Source organism: Pygoscelis adeliae, unplaced genomic scaffold (genome assembly GCF_000699105.1).
Source record: "Pygoscelis adeliae isolate BGI_AS28 unplaced genomic scaffold, ASM69910v1 Scaffold175, whole genome shotgun sequence".
Classification (NCBI taxonomy): Eukaryota; Metazoa; Chordata; class Aves; order Sphenisciformes; family Spheniscidae; genus Pygoscelis; species Pygoscelis adeliae.
Genome location: NW_008824941.1, coordinates 1,036,463 through 1,056,183, shown reverse-complemented (window position 1 = coordinate 1,056,183; position 19,721 = coordinate 1,036,463). Strand labels below are relative to the sequence as shown.

At 36.9% G+C, this 19,721-nt stretch overlaps 1 protein-coding gene across 4 annotated transcripts in view; it reads left to right on the top strand.

Annotated features, from left to right (window-relative positions):
* Positions 1-19,721, top strand: part of ARHGAP12 (Rho GTPase activating protein 12) — a 77,436-nt gene that overhangs the window by 34,357 nt on the left and 23,358 nt on the right. For 2 of the 4 annotated variants that reach the window (XM_009325530.1, XM_009325529.1), the window contains exons 3-6: positions 3,026-3,166; positions 4,763-4,843; positions 13,285-13,410; positions 17,051-17,125. In XM_009325530.1, the coding sequence (XP_009323805.1) occupies positions 3,026-3,166; positions 4,763-4,843; positions 13,285-13,410; positions 17,051-17,125 (423 nt within the window). The remainder of the gene's footprint in view (positions 1-3,025; positions 3,167-4,762; positions 4,844-13,284; positions 13,411-17,050; positions 17,126-19,721) is intronic. The other 2 variants (XM_009325532.1, XM_009325531.1) reach the window with 1 other exon arrangement.

Sequence of the window (19,721 nt, the reverse complement as noted above, 5' to 3'; positions counted from 1 at the left end):
CTCCTGCTGGCCACACTATTTCTGATACAGGCCAGGATGCCGTTGGCCTTCTTGGCCGCCTGGGCACACTGCCGGCTCATGTTCAGCCGGCTGTCGACCAGCACCCCCAGGTCCTTTTCCGCCAGGCAGCTTTCCAGCCACTCTTCCCCAAGCCTGTAGCGCTGCATGGGGTTGTTGTGGCCAAAGTGCAGGACCCGGCACTTGGCCTTGTTGAATCTCATACAGTTGGCCTCGGTCCATCGATCCAGCCTGTCCAGGTGCCTCTGCAGAGCCTTCCTACCCTCGAGCAGATCAACACTGCCGCCCAACTTGGTGTCGTCTGCAAACTTACTGAGGGTGCACTCGATCCCCTCATCCACATCATTGATAAAGATATTGAACAAGACCGGCCCCAAAATGTACCTAGCTAGGAGACCATAATGTGAAGTAGAGATCAACAAATAAACGAGGAAGCTGTAGAAGAGCAACAGGATTTCATTTAAATTGAAAACTACATTTAAAACATGTGGCCAAGATGCAATTTCGTTCCCTGGTTTTTGTTTCAAAATAAACAACGAGTAATAAAGGGATGCTAGCTTCTTTAACTAGTCAGTATTCTTTCTTATTATTTTGATTTTTAGAAGTAGTAGTAACTTTTAAAACTAGACTGGTTAAGTGACAGAAGAGAGACTGTAACTGTTCCATTTTTTTATTAAATGCAGGGTGATGAGCTGGTCTCTGCCCTCAAGAATTTTCCATGTAAATGGAAAAAAGCCAAGAAAGACAGTAGAAGCGATGATGTGGGGGGACCTTTTCTGTCATTCCCTGTAGCGTCACAGCAAAGTTCTTAAAAGGTATAAGGTTGGGCAGCTGTCTGCTTAAGATGGCTTTACTTAAATGTGGTATAGTATAATTGGGGATGGGACTGAGAAAAAGCATGGATGATACTCAAAAAGCATATAGGCAGTTAATACTGAAAAAGTGTTGAAAGTTAAATTGAAAGTTGCTGAACATGGTTTGGCCAGTGTTCTCTAACCCCTGTTGATACAGCTTTAGCAGTTGTTCGTACTAGCTGAGGAACAAGGGGTGCCTTGGCTTGTTAAACTTGTAACAGCTCAAGAATTTTGTTTAAGTTTAGGTCTGCAAAGGCTAAATTCCTACATTGCATGGTAGGTGAGATTAGTTAAGCCTTGAGACATCAAGACTATTATTATATGGGTGCCTTATGGATAGACACACTAACAGTCATTCTTACTGAACAACAGTGGTTTTTCTAGGAGAATCTTCATTTTTAAGTCTTCTGTTTAGTTTTACGTGTGTACAGTGCTTCCTCAGTATCAGGAGTTGCTTGGAAGAGGCACATACGAATGCGTTATGTTATTCGGTCATAATTCCTGTTAATAGTAATAATAAAAATGTCCAAAGTCTACTACTTTGATTTAACAAATGTCAGTGCACTTAATATTTAACCATTAAAGCATAATGTAAACTTGAATGTGTATACAGTACAGCTATCTTATAAAACAGTAGTTCAAATGGGGCCAATAGCTCTCTTGTCAACTTCTCAGTCTTAAGTCATGTGTAAAAATGGGACTGAAGACTTTTTTTTTCCTCCCCAAGTGGTTAGAAATTGGCACTAAGGAATTTCATGTTACCCCATGTGCAAGAGAGGTGGCATTGTCTAATCCATAGTTTAGATGCTCACATTCTGTAGGCTGTAGAGGACACTTACATTGTTCATGTTACTTTATTAATGACCTGAAAATTTCTTACGGGTTTTGCTGTGCTTGGTAAGCTGGCTCGTGTCAGCGTAGGTAAGGTACTCAGAAAGGTAACACCAAAAACCTATGTAATAATCGTTTGGAAATGTCACTGAACACGTAGTCTCTAAAACCACTGACTTTTAAAAACTGGTGAGTTTCTGATACCTGGATATTTTTTGGTAAGATTTAACCTTTTCAGGAGAGGGTTTTTCTAGTTTAAAATTGAAATTCTGCCTTCCTCTGGCTTTATAGTTTTCCTCTAATCCCTTATACTTGTGTTATTGAACCTTAGTCAATATTTAACTATCATCATTTGGAATAGCAGGATGTGTTCCCTCTTAAGTGTTATGCCTCCTACTAGCCAAGGATCCAAGATAGTGAGAAAGGAAATCTGCACTGAATTCCTCAGGAGACTCTGGCATAGAGATACTGTTATGGGAGATGAATGCAGGGTGATTTTTTTATGCGCGGAATGGATGCTTTGAATAATAACTACAATATGTTAGCAAGGAGATGAACAGAGTGTACGAGGGAACAGAAATTGTTCGATATGTGTGTGTAAAATCTTTTTTTCTACTTTACACGTCAAACTTGCTCCTTGCGTTATAATTCACTTCTACCTTCAGAAAATAATCTTACACCTCAGCTAGCTGTGCCTGGCAAAAAGTCTTGCTTTTGCATTGCTCATTGTCAAATGCATCAGAGTTGGAAGGAGGAGAGTGGAAATTCCTAATATTTTAGGATGCATTGCACAAGTACTGTAAAGTGCTGGGACCTACCAAGGTGCAACTGGAGTTACAAGTTGTCCTTAATGATTATTGTCTTTCCAGTTACTCTTTGGGAAGGGAAGAAAAGGATTTAGTTGTGAAAGCTGGGATGTTGCCAGAAAACCAAGGTAGCAGGTCTCCCAAGTTTTTGGGGGTGATGCAGATTACTGAAGCTAACTCTCTTCATCATTCCGTAATGTAAATCTGTGGGAATAAAACTTAGATCGGCAAAAAAAATCGGAGTTTAAATTTGAGTAGCTGAAAACTGGTATAGTTGAGTTAAAAAAATTGTATCAATACAAACCAGTTGTTCTGAAAATATTTTAAATTGTCTAGCAATTATCAAATATTTCTGTACTGTAAAAATGCATCTCTTATTCTCTGATGTAAGATATAAAAACATGAACTCTCTGCAATTTATTACTATTCTCTTTCTAGTCAAATAATCTTTGATCTTTCAGATTTTAAAGCGCTTTCATTCTCAAAACTGCCTTGTATGTTTCTGACTACTTGTAGCATCTTTCATCAGAAGAAAACGACCACAGTTCTTGTTACAGCCAGTCAGATAGTCAGTATGGTTCTCCTCCAAAGGGTTGGTCAGAAGAGTTGGATGAACATGGTCAAACCTTATATACCAATGACTATACTAATGAAAAGGTACTTTTTCCTTCTTTTCATCACATGTTCTAAATCTTTTCGACTAATTCACTGTTAGAAATGCAGATTTCATTTCTAGACGTGGAAAGCATGCCTCAGCAGTATCTCCTTCAGTTTTTTAAATATGCATGAAACTTTAGCAGCCGAACTGACTTTTGTTTTTTACTTACGTATGTTCTTTACTGTTCAGAAAAAGTTTTCTTAGTTCCAGTTGGGTATCAGATTATATTAAATGAACATATCGTGTATAACTTTTTTTTTAATCCCTGCCCTCCCCCATCCTCTTGGTTACACTTCAGGAATGAACTTCATACCGATTACTGTCTTTTAAGAGCTGTTCTTGTCTACGTAGGCCTTCCAGTTAGGATGGTTTCAAACTGAAAATAATGCTGCTTTATCAGTTTCATCCTTTCCTTTACTAGAGATTTTCAGTATTGCTTTCAGATGTAGACAAACTTCTTAATTAAACTACTGCCATATCAGCAGTTCTATTTCAATTATCTAATTGCTGTTGACAACTTACTGGGATTTTGGGCGTGTCATAAAAATTTCTCCCACATAGGATAAATGGCAATATTTGTGTATACTTGTAAAGCAGTCCGTTTTTCTAATTGTTCACTAAAGCTGCATTTTGTTTTAACTTCAAAAAGTGTTCATTGAAACAGCAATTTTTTTACTGTATTATAGCACCACCTCTTCTCCTGTTGATGTATGCACGTTTTTTTTTTTTTGAAAGAAGTTTTTAAATAATTGAGTTTTATGTCAGTTTTGGGATCTTATCCTGCTTAATCTATTTCTGCTAAACATCTGTAGAACCAAATACCTATGTTTTGGCAAATATGCAAACTTTTTTTTAAATTGCACTGGGATTGATAGAAAACGGTGTTTCCTGTCACAAACAGTTTATTGGAAGGCAGTCTTGTGAAACCTGCTTGACCCAAGAGTTTCGCTGTGAGTGTTTCTGTGCACATCTTTGTGCAATCTTCTTGTAGACTTCTGCTCATTACGATTCTTGCCTTTCTGCATAACTAGTCACAGTTGTCATAGCTTTACCTCTTTGATTGTGGGAGTTGCTTATAGAGGTTACAGAAATTATATTATCATCTTCGTGATTTATTTAGGAACTGCATCTCATGTTCCTGTTGATGTTTTAAAATTGAGTTGTTCAACAAGTGGAATTATCTCTTAAATTATCAGCAGTTGCTGGTTAACCTTCTTGTAATTCTGTTATGTATAAAATCCTTACACAGATCTGATGCAAAGATTGTGCTTCCTTAAACTGACACCGTAATGTTGATAAGAGTGAGATATGCCATCTTCAAAAATACCTGTTTATTACAATCTCTCGTGTGTTATTGCAGGACTATTTTCTGAGGAGTTACAGAAGGAAAAAATACTAGTGAACACAATTCAGGAAGCTGAAGACTGTTGCTCTCATTACTAACTAACCTTGATTAGTTAATGGAGGTTGTGCACTAGACACTGAAGTGGATGGCACTTTATTAAAAATTAACTTTAAATCCCAAGTATCAGAGGTTTACTATGTTACGACTGTCACTCTGATTACATTTTCTGTCATCACATTTCTTTCTACAGTGGTTAAAACACGCAGATGAACAAGGTAGACCATACTACTATAGTGCTGATGGTTCCCGATCAGAATGGGAGTTACCTAAGGTGAGTAATCAAAAACACCAACTTTGACAACTTGGGGCTTTCCCCTCCTCCTCAATAAATCTTCTATGGGGCCTTCAATGGGAGTTATTCACAACAAGAGGACTTACATATTGCACTTAGTTATTTCTTGCATTTTTGTGGAATTTCTGATTGTGAAGAGAAAAAAATATACTCAAGGACATGAAAAATGGATGTATGTAACTACTCAGATGCCAAAGGTGATCTTGTATCTTTGCTGAACTCAGCTTTTCATAAAAGGCTGCAGAATAATATCTGTGATTTTGCTGTGATAAAGAAAACTTCTATAGGGAAAAAGAATTTTTTTTTTTACTACAAAATGTTCCTGAGAAACTGTAGTCTATTTTTACTACCCTCCAAAATGCATTATTTTTCTGTCATGAATTTCTAAATTTGGTGACTTAGGTGTTTTTCAACACCTCTCTCTTACAGACAGGTGTTGAAAACTAAAAGTTTCAGCAGAGTTTTGTGGTGTCTTTGAGATGATACAGTTTCACCGGAAGTGTGTTCTGGTATTTATTAATTTTGTAATGAAAATAGGAATTTTTAGGAAAGTGACAGAGCTAAGGACACTTGGTAGTCTGAGGGTGTACCTAATACTATTTAATTTTCATTTTCACTTTGAAAAGCTATAGGACACTTGTCATAATGACGTAGTTGTATATGTCTTTCCTGCTATTAGGATGTTTGTTCAATCCTACATAGTAAGGTGACCATTAAAAAAAAAAGTTTCACACGGAATTGTGTGTATATGAAAGAGCATGTTTCTCGATTATTGTTTCATCAGTCCAAAAATCGGTGTCCTAAGTCACTGCCACTTAGAAAGGAGCAACCTTAATAGATAATGCTTTCATAATATTTGTGAGAAAATATTTACATTGAAATTTATGAATGAAGCTATACACGAGACTGTTTTGTTACATCAGTAAAAGAATTTGTATCTGAGTCACTGAAGAGTTGAGTTAGCTTTATGAATTTTCCAATGTTGGTGTGATGTGTTAGATAACTTAAATTTTGTAACATATATAAACCTAACAATATGATCTGTAACTATTGGTTTTAAAAGCTACTTAGCTATTGTTTAGCTATTAGATTAATTAGAAGTCTGAAAATCTGCTAGACCAGGTTTTACCAGAAACAATTGTTAGTTCAGTAGGTATAAGTGAAGTTAATTTGGGGGAATAATGTCTTGGGTACTTCATTCTGTGACTTCTGCAATGCAGAAAGTTTTGACTGTGAAGAAGTTGCTTTCCACTAAAATAGGTTGGGTTTGGATTTGAACTAAATAGCAAATTAAGTTGGCTTTAATTCAGCTACAATAAGTCACAAAGGTAATCTGAAACTGTTCCCGAGGCATATTAGTGTAAAGGGATGGGGTCTAGCATTTGTGTGTTAGTGCATGATATTGCTAGTGGTTCTAAACAAACATCTGAGCTCCAGTGTATCAATAGCTACCTACAGAATGAAATATATCCTCTGGTTTAGTGTTTGTGATCTGATATGCTTTAGTTCTTGTTTATATGAAAAACATCACATATTGCTGTTACAAATTTTCCTTGAAAATTATTTCTCATGAGCCATTTGGGCAGAATGTACTCTCTAATTCCTTCTTGAAACTAGTAAATCTTGGGTGGCAGCAAATATAAGGTTAACAGAAGTAAATGAGCAAATGACTCTTGGATTCATAGTCCAAGAGCCTATGTATTTCCAGAAATCCTTAGCTTTTAACTTCAAATGCTGTGGAAAAGATTATATGTTTCAGCAAAAGATTTAGCTAGCTTATGTAACTATATATCTGAAGAACATACAGCAGAGATGTTACACTTGTGAGTAATTGAAGCGTGATTGAAGATCAGTCTCTAGAAAATCTTACTGAAGCTGGTTCCAAAAGTGTTTAGGAACAAATGAATTGGAAAGACAACATAGACCGCAGAACTGCTTTGAAGAAAAATAATCTATATTGAAAACTCTTATGCGTGATGAGAGAAAACTGTAGAAAGGCTTCAGCATTGTAACTCTTGCTTAAATGAAAATGAAGTTACTAGGGAAAAAACTCTACTCTTGGTCAGTTTTTTCCCAGTGTATTTAGTTCAAATATTGCCTTCCAAAATTTGTTGTGAAATAGTGATGGAATAGCATGGTCATGTAATGCTGGTTAAACCAGAAAAAGAGAATCCTTTTGTTAGACGGTTCTTAATAATCTGGACTTCATTAGAACTAAAAATCATCCGGAGGTTTCTGGAAATAGCACATTAGCTGAGCTAATACTATAACATGAAAAGTCCTCACTGTTATAGCATGAACTGTAAATGTGAACATGCTCGGGAATAACATTTCCAGTATTCTTGTATGTGTGTTAAAAATTGTGAGGGTATATGTTGACAGTTACAAAACAAATTACTTTAGACAGTCTCATAGAAAGCCCTCCAGTCATGTATATTTAAATAACATCTAGGAATAGCTGAATGCCTTTGGCTAAAAATGTCTCAGATGAAGTAGCTTTGACAACTGCTGAAAAGTCTATTAAGACTCATGAGTGTGACCCAGCTTTTTGCAGTGAAGAAAGAAGAACATACAGAAGAACATACTGAATTATTCTTTAAAATGGATAATAATCTTCAACCGTAATTTGTACTACATCTTGCAAAGACTTTACATTTTCTCCTATGCATTCTGCTGCATTCAGTTGTCAGTTCTTGCCAATTACATACATGTGAAAAAAAAGTAAACCAGCAAGTAAAAGTTCTTTTCTGCATAGTTCACTATGATAAAAGACGTTTATTTCCTATATATTGAATGAGTAATATCTAAAACATGTTGAGAAAGGATACAAACCTATTCTAGAAATGTAGTAGTTTTTTAATATGAGTTTTATAATTCAAGCAAATGAGAAATCTGTATTAAGGGGGGGGGGGAAGTTAAATTGATCTCAGGAATGAGAACTCTCTAATTTCTAAAGTTCAAAAAACGTAATCTATCAAAATGACAGGCGAGGAAGACGTAATAAATATTGAATAAGTAGCTCAAAGGGGAGGAAGAGAGGCAAACTTAATAAAAATTAGAGTTACCAATTAGTGGTCTCTCAGATTTCCAAAATGTGTTCCTAGGCTGATATCTGGCATAACAGCATGAGGATTGGCCATCCTCTGACCAAGCTCTCTGATCCAAGAGTAGACTTCGAAAGAAAATGTTTATACTATAAGCATCTAGAGTAGACTCATAGTTTTGGTGTTAATATTTACAGACTGATACTGCAATTACACTTTCTCTTCTCAGAAGCATTAGCTCCCCTCGCTGTATCCAGAGAGGAGTCACTAGATAGAGGAGCTTCATTTTTGGCTGCCTTATGAGACCAGCAGTCTGTTAATTCACTCTCTGCACTGTCAACATTGAGTTGGAGCTCAGGGGCCTCAATTCTGATACTCAGGTGAATGACTTGCCTGCTGGAGACCTGAATGCTGTCAAACAGAGCATGCTATACGAAAAATTACAATAAAACATGGTGCTGGTAATATCAGGAAGATATCATGCAATCAAATGGTGAAAGAAAAGAAAGATGAGAATGTGTAAATAGGGTCTGTTTGTCTTATGGTCGATGTCAACTGGTTTTGTTCTGAGCAGCGCTATTTGGTTTGAGGTAACGCATTGTGTGTTACCTACTGTAAGTCAATGCACTGAGCAGTATCGTTAGCAATAGTGAATAATCTTCACATTCTTGTCATAAAATTTGGGATTGCTCAGAGAAAGTTGAGACAGTGTCAGCTGATGTGAGGATCTAGAGGTTTTAAGGACAAAAGTGCAGGTGATATGACAAACCTGAGATATGTCTGAGAAGGTAGTCAGATTTTTTTTTTTCCTCTCTCTTTAATGTGTGTTTTTTTGTCCAAGAGGCCTGATCTGGTTTTCCTCATTTGCCCTGGTGTTTGGTGGTTCCTGCCCCCCTCCCCTCCTCCCAAATAAGAAGAGACAGGGGAAAAGTGCCCTCAGCTTTTGCTTGGGCAAGCAGCAGGACCCATGGAAATCAGTGCTGACTTGGAGCTCTTCGTCAAAGATCAGCAGTCTTAGTGATCCTGAGGGTTAGAAGGTGAAGCAAAGAGAATTAAGTGGGTTATACAGAGGTATCTTTCAGTCACTTCTACATTTGAGATCCAGCTGCTTGTCCCAGTAGTCTCCTCGTTCTCCATAGGTTCTGTTCCTTCAGAGCGGCTGATGCCTCCCAACTGCTGCCACTCAGATGTCCTACGGCAGAGAATGAGGAGTCTTCTTTCTCTGAAGAAAGAAAGGGAAGGGGTAGGGATGAAATCTTTAAAGACAAAAATTCTTCTTTTTCTTTTATTTTTGTAGGTTAAGAAAAGTGTGTCATTGATTTAGTTGATCAGGAAAGCAAAACCTGTAACAGGTGTTAAGTCAATCACAGCACCAAAACGTTTATTCAAAGCTAATGGCAGCAGTAGCACTGGAGAGTGGCTTTGTTCTGAGGCAAGTTGTTGTTTTTTTTTTTAACCTTCGATTTCAGACAGTCTGTTGGAACAACTGCAAATAATATGGTAGAGTATATAATGGTACTAGCATTTCAGAATATTTTTAAGTGCTGTTGTTTTAATCTCTGACTGCAGGAAGGTAGAGTGAAATTATTAACCTCTAGTCTTTACCAAGTTTCACTCTTTTCTCCCTTCACCCAGCCAGTTCCTTTCATCTGGCTGAGGGTGTTGTTAACGCAAACGAAGAATCTTTTTTTTCTGTTTCTTAAAGCTGACAGATCTGTGTCATCTCCATGAGAATGGGGACAACTGCTACAAATAACTTGGAGGTGTTATATTTATTTCAGTCACAATTAGGCTAGGACAGAGCCTTGAGCCATGCCATGTATCAGGTTAAAATTAAATATAAAACACTTGGTCAGTTGAGAGGATTAGAAATTTTTATACCAAGGCAAAGGAGGCTTTTAAGTAGCTAGTGAAGGCATTGAGCAAATTCAGCAATGAAAATAGCCCCATGTGACCTAAATTTACACCACTGGTGTCCTTACCCTACACTAAGAGCTGTCGCAACAAGAAGTTTGTGTTACTTGGTGCATGCAGTCAGAGTATGAACAACTTGCTCATGTCCTCCCTTCCTGATAGGACACGCTCCCAATGAAATGGGGAGCAAACTGAGGTGATGTGCCGGGTGAATGTAATGGGACACGTTTGAGTTTGTGGAGGATTTTCAAGGAGCAGTAGTGTGCACATTTGGAGTTCTGTGCTACACTATCAAAAGCTTTAAATTAAGAAAACAATAGCATCTCCTTCAGATGCAATGTTAAGGCACATGGTGTCACAGAGATCGTCCTACCAGGCATGTAGTCTGGAATGGGTCAGTTTTACTGGACTGTATGGCTCTTGACTGATCTCTGTCTTCAAGATTACACCAAGGTTTAGGCATAGAAAGCCTGCCTAGAGTTATGTAAAAATATGATTTTGCGCAAGGGAAGGAGAGCCCAACTTAGTTGCTTATCCTTGCTGATAAACAATGGGAAATGTCATTGCAAATACCTGTAGGAGAGACAACAGCTCTGCAGGTGGGAGTCCTTTTAAAGTGTCAATAAGTTAATCTGACCTGAAACTGTTCTGTAAGGCTTTTTGAACTAGGAGGATTGGTAGGGAGAGGTGGTGCTGGTGGAGCAGACCGAAAGGTAGCAGGGGTGTAGGCATCTGACCTGGTCAGTGAAAACTCTGGCTACTTCTCTCTAGCCAGTGGACTCTACCCAATCTAGAGGATGGCTAGTTCAGTTGGATAATGCAGAGTCTGAAACAGTATCTATATCTCATTGTGATTCTCTTTGGGCATCACAGATCAATCCATTTATTTTAGAAGTAGAGGCTTGTCTTGAGCCCAGAAATACACAAGCTTTCTCTTTTTTTTCCCCTTAGTAGTGTGTTCTACTATTTGTAATGAATAAAACAAACACTGCCCCCAACCCCATAAATGCTTGAGCGAAAAATGTTTACTTGACACTTATATTGTGAGAAAATGGAGTAAAAATGTCAAATATTCCCTTTAAAGACTTGTTAGTTTATTAACACTGTTTGTATCACTGATGTAAATATTTAAGCTGCTAAGATACATGGCTCAGTGTTCTGAGTTGTTAGCAGTGCTTTGTTAATGGGCTTCACGTACTGTTGCTTTGCTTTCTTGTTAAATGTTGTGTAAAACTAGAATTTCATATTACTTTACAGGTCCTTTCTCCTTCAAGATGGGGTTGTCTGTTAGCTAAGTTGACTCTTGGTGGCTTGTGATGGTATCAGAGGCACCTTTTAAATACAGATCACCTGTAGTGAGGCTTGTGCCTATATCCCAACTCTTAATATAGATTTAAATTCAAGGAAAATTACTTTAAAATAAGTCTTTGACTGTTTAGACTTAAATTCTTTGAGTTACTCAAATGGAAAGTGCATGGAGGATTTCCATAAATAATATTCACCAGTGTCACTGAAGTGTGTGTGTATATATATATGTATTTCTGAAATAAATGGTTCTGTTTCATAGCAAGAAGTGTATTTGAATTGCTCACCTAAATTCTTTAGAACTGCTGCAAGGAACACGGTTTGTGGCAACTTTCTGCGATTTAGACATAGTTTCATTGAGAATTGTTTAGATTTTAGTTTTAATACAGGCAATTTTGCTCCATATTGCTTAGCTTGCTGACACAGGATGAGTTGTAGGAGCATCTGCTGAGTGGATATTTCCATAACAAGAAAGTAAGCTGGTATTAGATTCCTTGCAGCATGAATGATGGTTCAGCTTTGATTTAACAGGGGAACAAACTGAGAGTTGCTTAAACCTCACCATTGCACGGAAGCAGTTGTCACATGACTGTAAATGTCCTGAACCCAATACAAAGTGTAATCTCGGAAGTGAATCTCTACAGTGACAACGAATGCATTTCTGTCTGTGCATGAACTACCAAATTTTATTCTCAGTACTGCAAGATCCATTTACTTGAGAGTATTTTACTACTGTTGTGCATATTGAAATAATTTATTGAAACACTGAAGTTATCAGCTTATTTACCTCTTAAGCGTCTATTGACTTATTGGAGCATGAACTCTATTCATAGTAAAATACAAAGCTAACGCAAGCATAGTGTCTGCCATGGCAGTAATAATGCTGATTCTTTATTTGGGCAATAAATGTAACTGAGTTATGCAATTTAACTCAAATTTAGCATTTATGTTATTTAGGTTAAACCTTGCCGTGCTTCATTGGTATGTGTAGGTATAGGTTATTCTGTCTTTGAAGACCTGAGGCTCCGAGCTTACAGTAGGAATCAGTAGGAAAAGTGTAGAATTCAGTGTACTTGCAAAGATTATTGCTATAGCCTTCTTAAATAAAAAGGGCACTTTCCTTTGTTACTTCTTACCCAGTGGATTCTGCTCCTTTACATGACTCCACAAATGCTGCCTTATGTTTCTTTCTATGTGCAGATTTTAGTCTTCTGACGCTGAATAGAAAGAATGAGGGTTTTAATGACTTTTAAAAAACCTCCATACATCAATGTTGTATTTTCTTGTTTGTATTTTCAGTATTAAACTTTGTTTGAAATATTTTTATAATTCTTTATAGTGCTACTTCGGTGTTGGTGGTGATGATTTAAAATGGCAATGCTACTAATAAGTATGCTGCAGTGCTGAGATCTAATTAAATGCTGGGTCCTTCTCATGGTCTTCACATTTTCTCAGCCTGTGCATCTTTGGATGCTCTTGAGTTACTAGCAAACCCATGTTATGATAAATCCATTCTCTCCTTGGCTCTTACAGCTCTGCTGAGTCTTAAAATTATTGCCTGCTAAGTATTTATTTTCTGTGCTTATGTACATGCCACACCAGCAAATCTTTTTATAAGTAATTTGATGTGATTATTCTGAAAAAGCAAGTCCTCATCCCCGTGTCTCCTCTCCTAGGCATCCCAAACCTCTGGGTCAAAGAGAATTGTATCCAAGCAATCATAACTCTCAATCTAAATGCCTTACTGCAGGATAACAGGGTTTTCCTTTTCTTACACAAGAACTGGACAGGTGGTATAGTACTGTCAGTGCAATAAGAAGAGTGAATGTTTAAATCTTATATTTAATTCCTTGGTGGTTCTCAATATGCTGTCTGGTTGCAAAACCATCAGTAATCTGTTGCACAAGAAATCGAACATCTACTTGCAAAGGGAAAACGCTGTCCTGACAGGCCAGTCTTAGATACTGCCTCAGAGAGGACTACAGCAGAGAGGGCAGTTCTGAAGACTAAATGCAAAATAAAACCAAGGCTATTTTCACACCCTTGGGTGACATCAGTAATCTGAAAGTTTGCACTGTTAAGGTGTATGAATGTTATGTCCAGGTCTTGTTTGCATGAATTAGATTCTACTTATAGTTTGATTTTTCTCTTCTTTAGTATAATGCTTCACCACAGCAGCAGAGAGATATAATAAAGAGTAGGAGTCTGGACAGGAGGCTACAAGAACCAATAGTTTTAACAAAATGGAGGCACAGCACAATTGTGTTGGACACCAACGATAAGGTAGGAGCAAGTTAAACAGCATGCTGGAATACCAGCTGTTTCTGATGTGTGAAGTATTTAACAGAAATGAGTATGCATGAATTTCTGAAATCTCATTTTTCTTATATTCTGTTGTATCATTGTGTATAACATTCAGTATAACCGAGGGCTGTTTGATAACTTTACTACTGTTACTTCGTGAGTAGTAGCTCTTTTCTTGTTATCCTTGAAGTATTTTAACTAGTGTTAGTTCAGGGTTTGGCGTGTACAGCCATTTTACTTATGATTGGGAATTTCCCTATTCAGTTTAGGCTATGGAGTGTAATTAGGGTTTGGGTTCAAGAATTATGGATGTGGGTGAGGTTCTCATGTAACGTATAGTGATATTTCACACCTGAATGTTTTAATTGTAGGAAATGCCAAGTAGGAATACACTTGAAAGACTTCAGATGAGTAATTGAAAGATTCATAGAATTGAAATAGAAGTTGCACTTGCTAAAGTAAAAATTATGCTTTAAAGACAGAAATAATGCTTTAAAGATAGTAGTAGTAGGTGGATTTATCCCTTTACTTGAGATACTACAATGGAGATCAACGGAACAGTCATTAAAGAGGAAAAGTTGTGTGTGGTTACAGCAGGGTTGTAATACTGTTGTTGGAGGGCAGAGGACAGTACTGGAAGTGCTGAAACGCTTGGCTTTGGTCCTCTTCAGGGCTGAGTTGGGCATTTAGTCTGAAAAGAGCTGCGGGTCAGTAACAACAAAAGCTGTTTTCTGTCCGTTCTTAGGGCATGTTCCTGATAGTCTGTTTTGGGCTGCACAGTAGTAGATGCTGTTTAGGCCAATAAGGAGAACAGAGCCTCTCCCTTGCTCTCCCTCTGCCTGTCTCTCTTCAGGTTGATTTTTGTCCCAGCCATTTCTGCTTGTGCTGGGACATTCTGCCCATGGGTGAGGAGAGTTGATGTGAGCTGAGCGAGGAGGAACTGAAATGGGTGTTGTATGGTAATGACTTGCTGGTTTCTGTAACTTCGCAGCAGTCCATCCCAAGATTCGTGGAAACTGAAATACTTTGTAATGTTGAAATCTTAGCGTGGACTACTCAGAATGAGGTACCAGGAGGCGGTGTTGTAAGCTCCCTTTTTCTAAAGGTACAGGGAAAAATGAAATGAATGTAGATTTGGGAGTATGGAGAAAAGCCTGTAAGTGGGCCTGTGTAATCGCAGATGTCAAAGACAAACTTAAATGGAGAAAACACAATAGTTGTAATGAAAATGGATCTGCTGCCCAGAATGTTACTTGCTCGACCTGTTGTTTCCGGTACGTTTTAATTGCTTTCCTTGTTGAAATGGAGTATAGGAGAGTGGGTTGTCATGAGTTGACTTAGTTCCTCAGAATAGGATTTATTGGATTTGATCTTAAGCTTTTGAGCTGTCAGTTTAGAATATATCATACGTGGTGCTGAGGAGGCAGTGGACCATGCTTGGCTGGAGACTTTGCACCGGTACGCATTAGTTTAGCTCGAGCGATTCTGAGGTCGCTCTACTGCTCCCTTCCCCTCCCGACTCCTCCTTACACATCCTTCTGTACCGAGTGTGTTGTGGCACTGCATGAGAGAGCCTAGGTGGAGTCCTGATAAATCAAAGCTGAGTGGACATTTCTAGCCTCATGTGCAGTTTACGCTTCACAGGTATGAACAATTCTGTTGGACATAGCTTAAAGTTTTGGCCTTGCTTTTAAAGGAAGACTTGTCTTTTTATTTTCTGGCATAAGATTTGCTTCTGTTTTGGAATGACCTTTTATGTAGTGCTGCACTGAATGAAGAAGCTTTTGTAAAACACTGAATAAGGGGAACTGTGTACTTTTCTTCAAGATAAGTGTTCAAATACCAAGACCTTAAACCTAGTGAAGCAAACATGCAAATGTACATATGTCTAGTGTAATAACCGAATTAAACTGTATATATGAGCCACATTTGTAAAGTCTAATTCAGTAGCTTAAAGTTCTTCTAACAGCTTCAAAACATGCAGGCAGCATGCATTTGTTAATGTTGAGGAGACTGTGTAGTTCATATAAAGCACAATGTTAATGCTTTGAGAAAACTAAAAATGTGTAGTGGAGCAATAAAGTAGTGTTTTGTGGAAAGACAAATTTTGTTTAGGGCATTGATGCACCTGTTTTATTACCACTGGCAGGCACACTGTTACATATACTGCTTTAAATTAGTATGTGGAAAGGGAATAGTTCATGACCACAAATATTAGATTTCTTGTTCCAGAGCTGCTTAGTGTATGAAAGCTATCTCAAATTCAGAATGAGATAGAAAGAAAAACAACTGCTATTTAGCTGGATAGGCACATCAACCCCAAGTTAGCTTTTTAGCTGACTTTTAGGGAAGCTATCTTCTTTTTATTTCCCTTATTTGTTTTTCCTGGAAAAACAACACAACTCAACTGTATGAAAATAGGCCAGTCAAGAGTGCTTGAAATGTGTCAGAGTGGAAGTATGGGTTGCCATGGCTGATGAGAATTTGATGATAGCAAATGCACTTGTTAACTGTTCATTGGTTGTGGCACATACCTGTACATAGGCATCAGCTAAAAAAATTGGTAAGCAGAGGAAAAAATACCTTCCTGGGAGGGGCAACATTGATTTCCTTAATTTGAACATTCCGCCCCCCCGCCCCCCCAAATATCTGAAAACATGGAACATTTAGGCTGTTTTTAGGAATGCTAATGTTCTCTGTTATTATGCTACTAAAAGAACTAGTGGACCACTTTTGTAGGTAGATTTACAAGTGGATTTTAAAGCACGGGTGTGCAGAGTGTTATGTAATGCTGAAAAAGCAAACTGAATTTGGGAGAGCTGTCAAGGGAATTAAAAACAGGGGAGGGGGAGAAATGTATTAACAGTAACAGAGAACAAGTGATGGTTTTCTTCTGTCTAAAATTCTTTACCAGATTTTCAAGCGGTGTATTTGTGCAAAGCAATCATTACTTCAGAGGAAACACACATGCCTTTTTTGTTCCAGATAGGCAATTTTTCTAGTTTTCAGAGATTTAGTAGTTTCTTCTTTTGATCCATAGTTAATGTCTAGTTTAAAACAAAAACCTGAATCTCTAGAAATTTTCAGTGCTTGATTATAAGGAAGTTAATGATCATGACTCACAAAAATGAATAGAGCTAGTATATGCTTTTCTACATGTATAACAATTTATTGTACTAATCTTATATTTACTAACCACACAGAGATGTAATCTGTTCTTTAAAATCTTGGTATTTATTACATGGTGTCCTGTAATAAGTTAGTATTATAAATGTGCTTCATAATTTGATAGCAATGTCATACAAAAAAATCTGCCCCTGAATAAGGATGAAAGTTTTGCTTTAAGCTGATACAGTATGTATTAATATTTTTTCAAATGGATGTGTGCTAATTAACCCAGTTTGAGTGTTGTCTGTAAATCTTGCAAGAACACTGTTTGGTAAGCAGGTTTATAATATAACTATCTGAGAATATCATGAATGCTTAAAAAAAAAGTACTTTTTTTGATTTGTAATGTGTGAGTGTCTATAAATAGAGAGAAAGTGTCTTTAGGGTTAAAAAAAAAAAGAAAGAATTGTAAGAAAGATAATAACTTCTGTTGCCCATTCGAATTTTACAGGAATCATCAACTGCTTCTAAGGCCAGTTTTCCTGAAAATGAGTCCTCTCCTTCTTCACCAAAGCATCAAGCCACAGTCAGTATGCAAAGTGTTTAAATAGATAAGTAGATGTTGTAGAAACTGGGCTATTCATGATTAGAGAATTGAGGGTAAGCCTGCTTGTTATTGAGAAAAAATAATGGGATAAAACTACTTGAAGGCTTTACATTTTAAAAGGAATGCATTGCATCCAACTGTGCTTTCAGAAAACATGTAAATGTCTTTGGCTTAAATAGAAGTTGGCGATAGGAGATTAAGTTAAAAATTCACTGTAGAATAAAGTTATGTCAGATTATGTAGAACTTGGTTTACTTCCTCCAACAGTCATGTCTTCTCACCTAGCAACTTGGAAGGTAAAAGCAGAAACAAACTGCCCCTCTCCACAGAATCTCTCACTGTCAGTAGTCAGTAATAGTTTGTAGTATTTGATATCTTTATTTTTTACTTGTGTTTCAGTCTCCTTGAAAAGACATAGAGGACCTGGCATAAATAAACTATGTCTTTTTGATTTAGTAGAGTAACTACTGGGAGGAAAACTTAAGCTTGTTAAACTTGTTATGAATGTTAACAAATTTTTTGCTTCAGTTTATATTTTAAATGTGATCATTGCTTTTTAAACAGTGGGAAATAATTAAAAAAATGAAGTTTTTATCTCTTTTAAATTTTGGTACTGTACTACAATAGCATTGAAATATATGTGCCTTGATCAATTTTAGCAGCCCTTTAGTAGGTAGCTCAGGGCATTAAAGGCACAACTTCTGTTTCATTCTTATTCTGCATGCAGAGGAATAGTTCTCTGGCTTATTCATGCTGATCCATTCTTAAAACTATTCAAACAGTTTTCCCACAATAAAATAAACACTGCTTATTAAGCAAACATAGTTGATAGCCTTACACACATGCAATTATTGCTGCATGTATTCTAATTCCTTTAAATATGGCTCAGACCTTGAATTATTAAAATTGTATTTTGTAGAAGAACTTACTGCTGCTGTAGATAATGGAAAAAAATAATCTGTATTTTCTTTAGCTGTCCCCTGGGATTTAAATATTACAAAGAAAGCTGGTGAATTTTTGTGTATTTTGATCCTTAACTTGCTTTCTACTTCCTTTTCCCTGATTACATTAATTTTCCCATTAGTACCCCCCTAGTGTTGCTGCTAAGTAGGGTATTGTGATACTTTCTCTGAATAATTCTTCTTTGGAGCATTCCCACTGGTTCCACCATGAGTAATTTATTAAAACCATAATTTATTTGAGCAAGTGGGCATGGGTTGCTCAGTCACTGTGAAAGATGGTGACAGACGGTTCCACTTAGTAAAGCCAAAGGTTTGTTAGAAGGGTGCAATGCATAGGACTGTTAGTGGTGGTCTGCATGGACCACAAATAAAGTGATCTAAAGAATGGGCTAATTTTTTTTGTGGGGGAGGGAAGTGACTAATTTCTTATATTGAAAATATCAGTTTTGGAAAATAATGTATGTATCACTGGCTTGGGACACCATTCCAGCCCAATGGAGATATTAGATTGAGTAAGTGTAGCAGTTACCATTGAACTGAAATAACATCTGAACCACCAGCTAAACACTGTTACCCTTGAAAACTTGTCTTCTTTTTGTATTCTCTGTGCTGTGCTTGACACATGTAGGTAACATTTTTAAGGTTCATGAAAAACAGATCTATGCTTTGGTAAGAGTGTTGTCACAGTGTTACAGAAAAAAAATTCTCATCTATATTGTATTCTGCAGTTATGGTCTACTTAAAATTTGAGATTGGGGAGGATGCTGGAGAGAATATATCTTCTATTTTCATTGGATCTAGAATTGAGGACATTTTTGTTATGATAAAACTAATTTGGATCCTTTCCCTAGTTGATTGTTTCAACTAATAGCTTAGTTCTTAAATTAGGAACTGTTACAAGCTGTTACTGAAAAGGAATTGATTAAAAAAATAGTTTAACATTCCTTTAGCACCATTCACTGGTGGGACAAGGCTGGGGTGACAGGAGAGAATGATAGAATTTATTACCTCATCTTGAGAGTCACAAATGGTATAAATCGATGGTTTTCCTTTTTATCCTAGAATATTTTTTCAAACATTCCTTTATATTTTATTATTTTTGCATAGAAACTAGAAATATTCATTCCAAATATTTGAAACTTGCAAATACCCTTCTTGTTCAGCGGTGTTCTTTTTCCACCATTCACTGACTGATCTCCAAATTTGTAGAGAGGCATACCAATATAAATTATTTTCATCAGCAAGACTTAACTGAGTAGTTTAAATTCTAATATTTTGCTTGGGGATAGGAAGAAATAGGACATCAAAGAAATGTTTCGCTCATCTGTTTTTGAAATTAATATGTTAATATTTTTATGCATTTCAACCATGTTTTATTTAAAATATGCAATTATGTTAAAATAACTTGGAAGAATTTTGTCAGAGAATTTAGGCTATTTGTGTCCTTTACTTAAAAAGGAGATGGCTGACAAACACACACAAATGTGCTATTGCACCATAAATTTATGTTTAAAATTTCCACTATCTAGTACCACAAATGATTTAGTTTGACTTGTCTAAAGAACCTAGGCCTTGAAGAAGGAAAGCTTTTTACCCTCTGAATGGTAATGAGT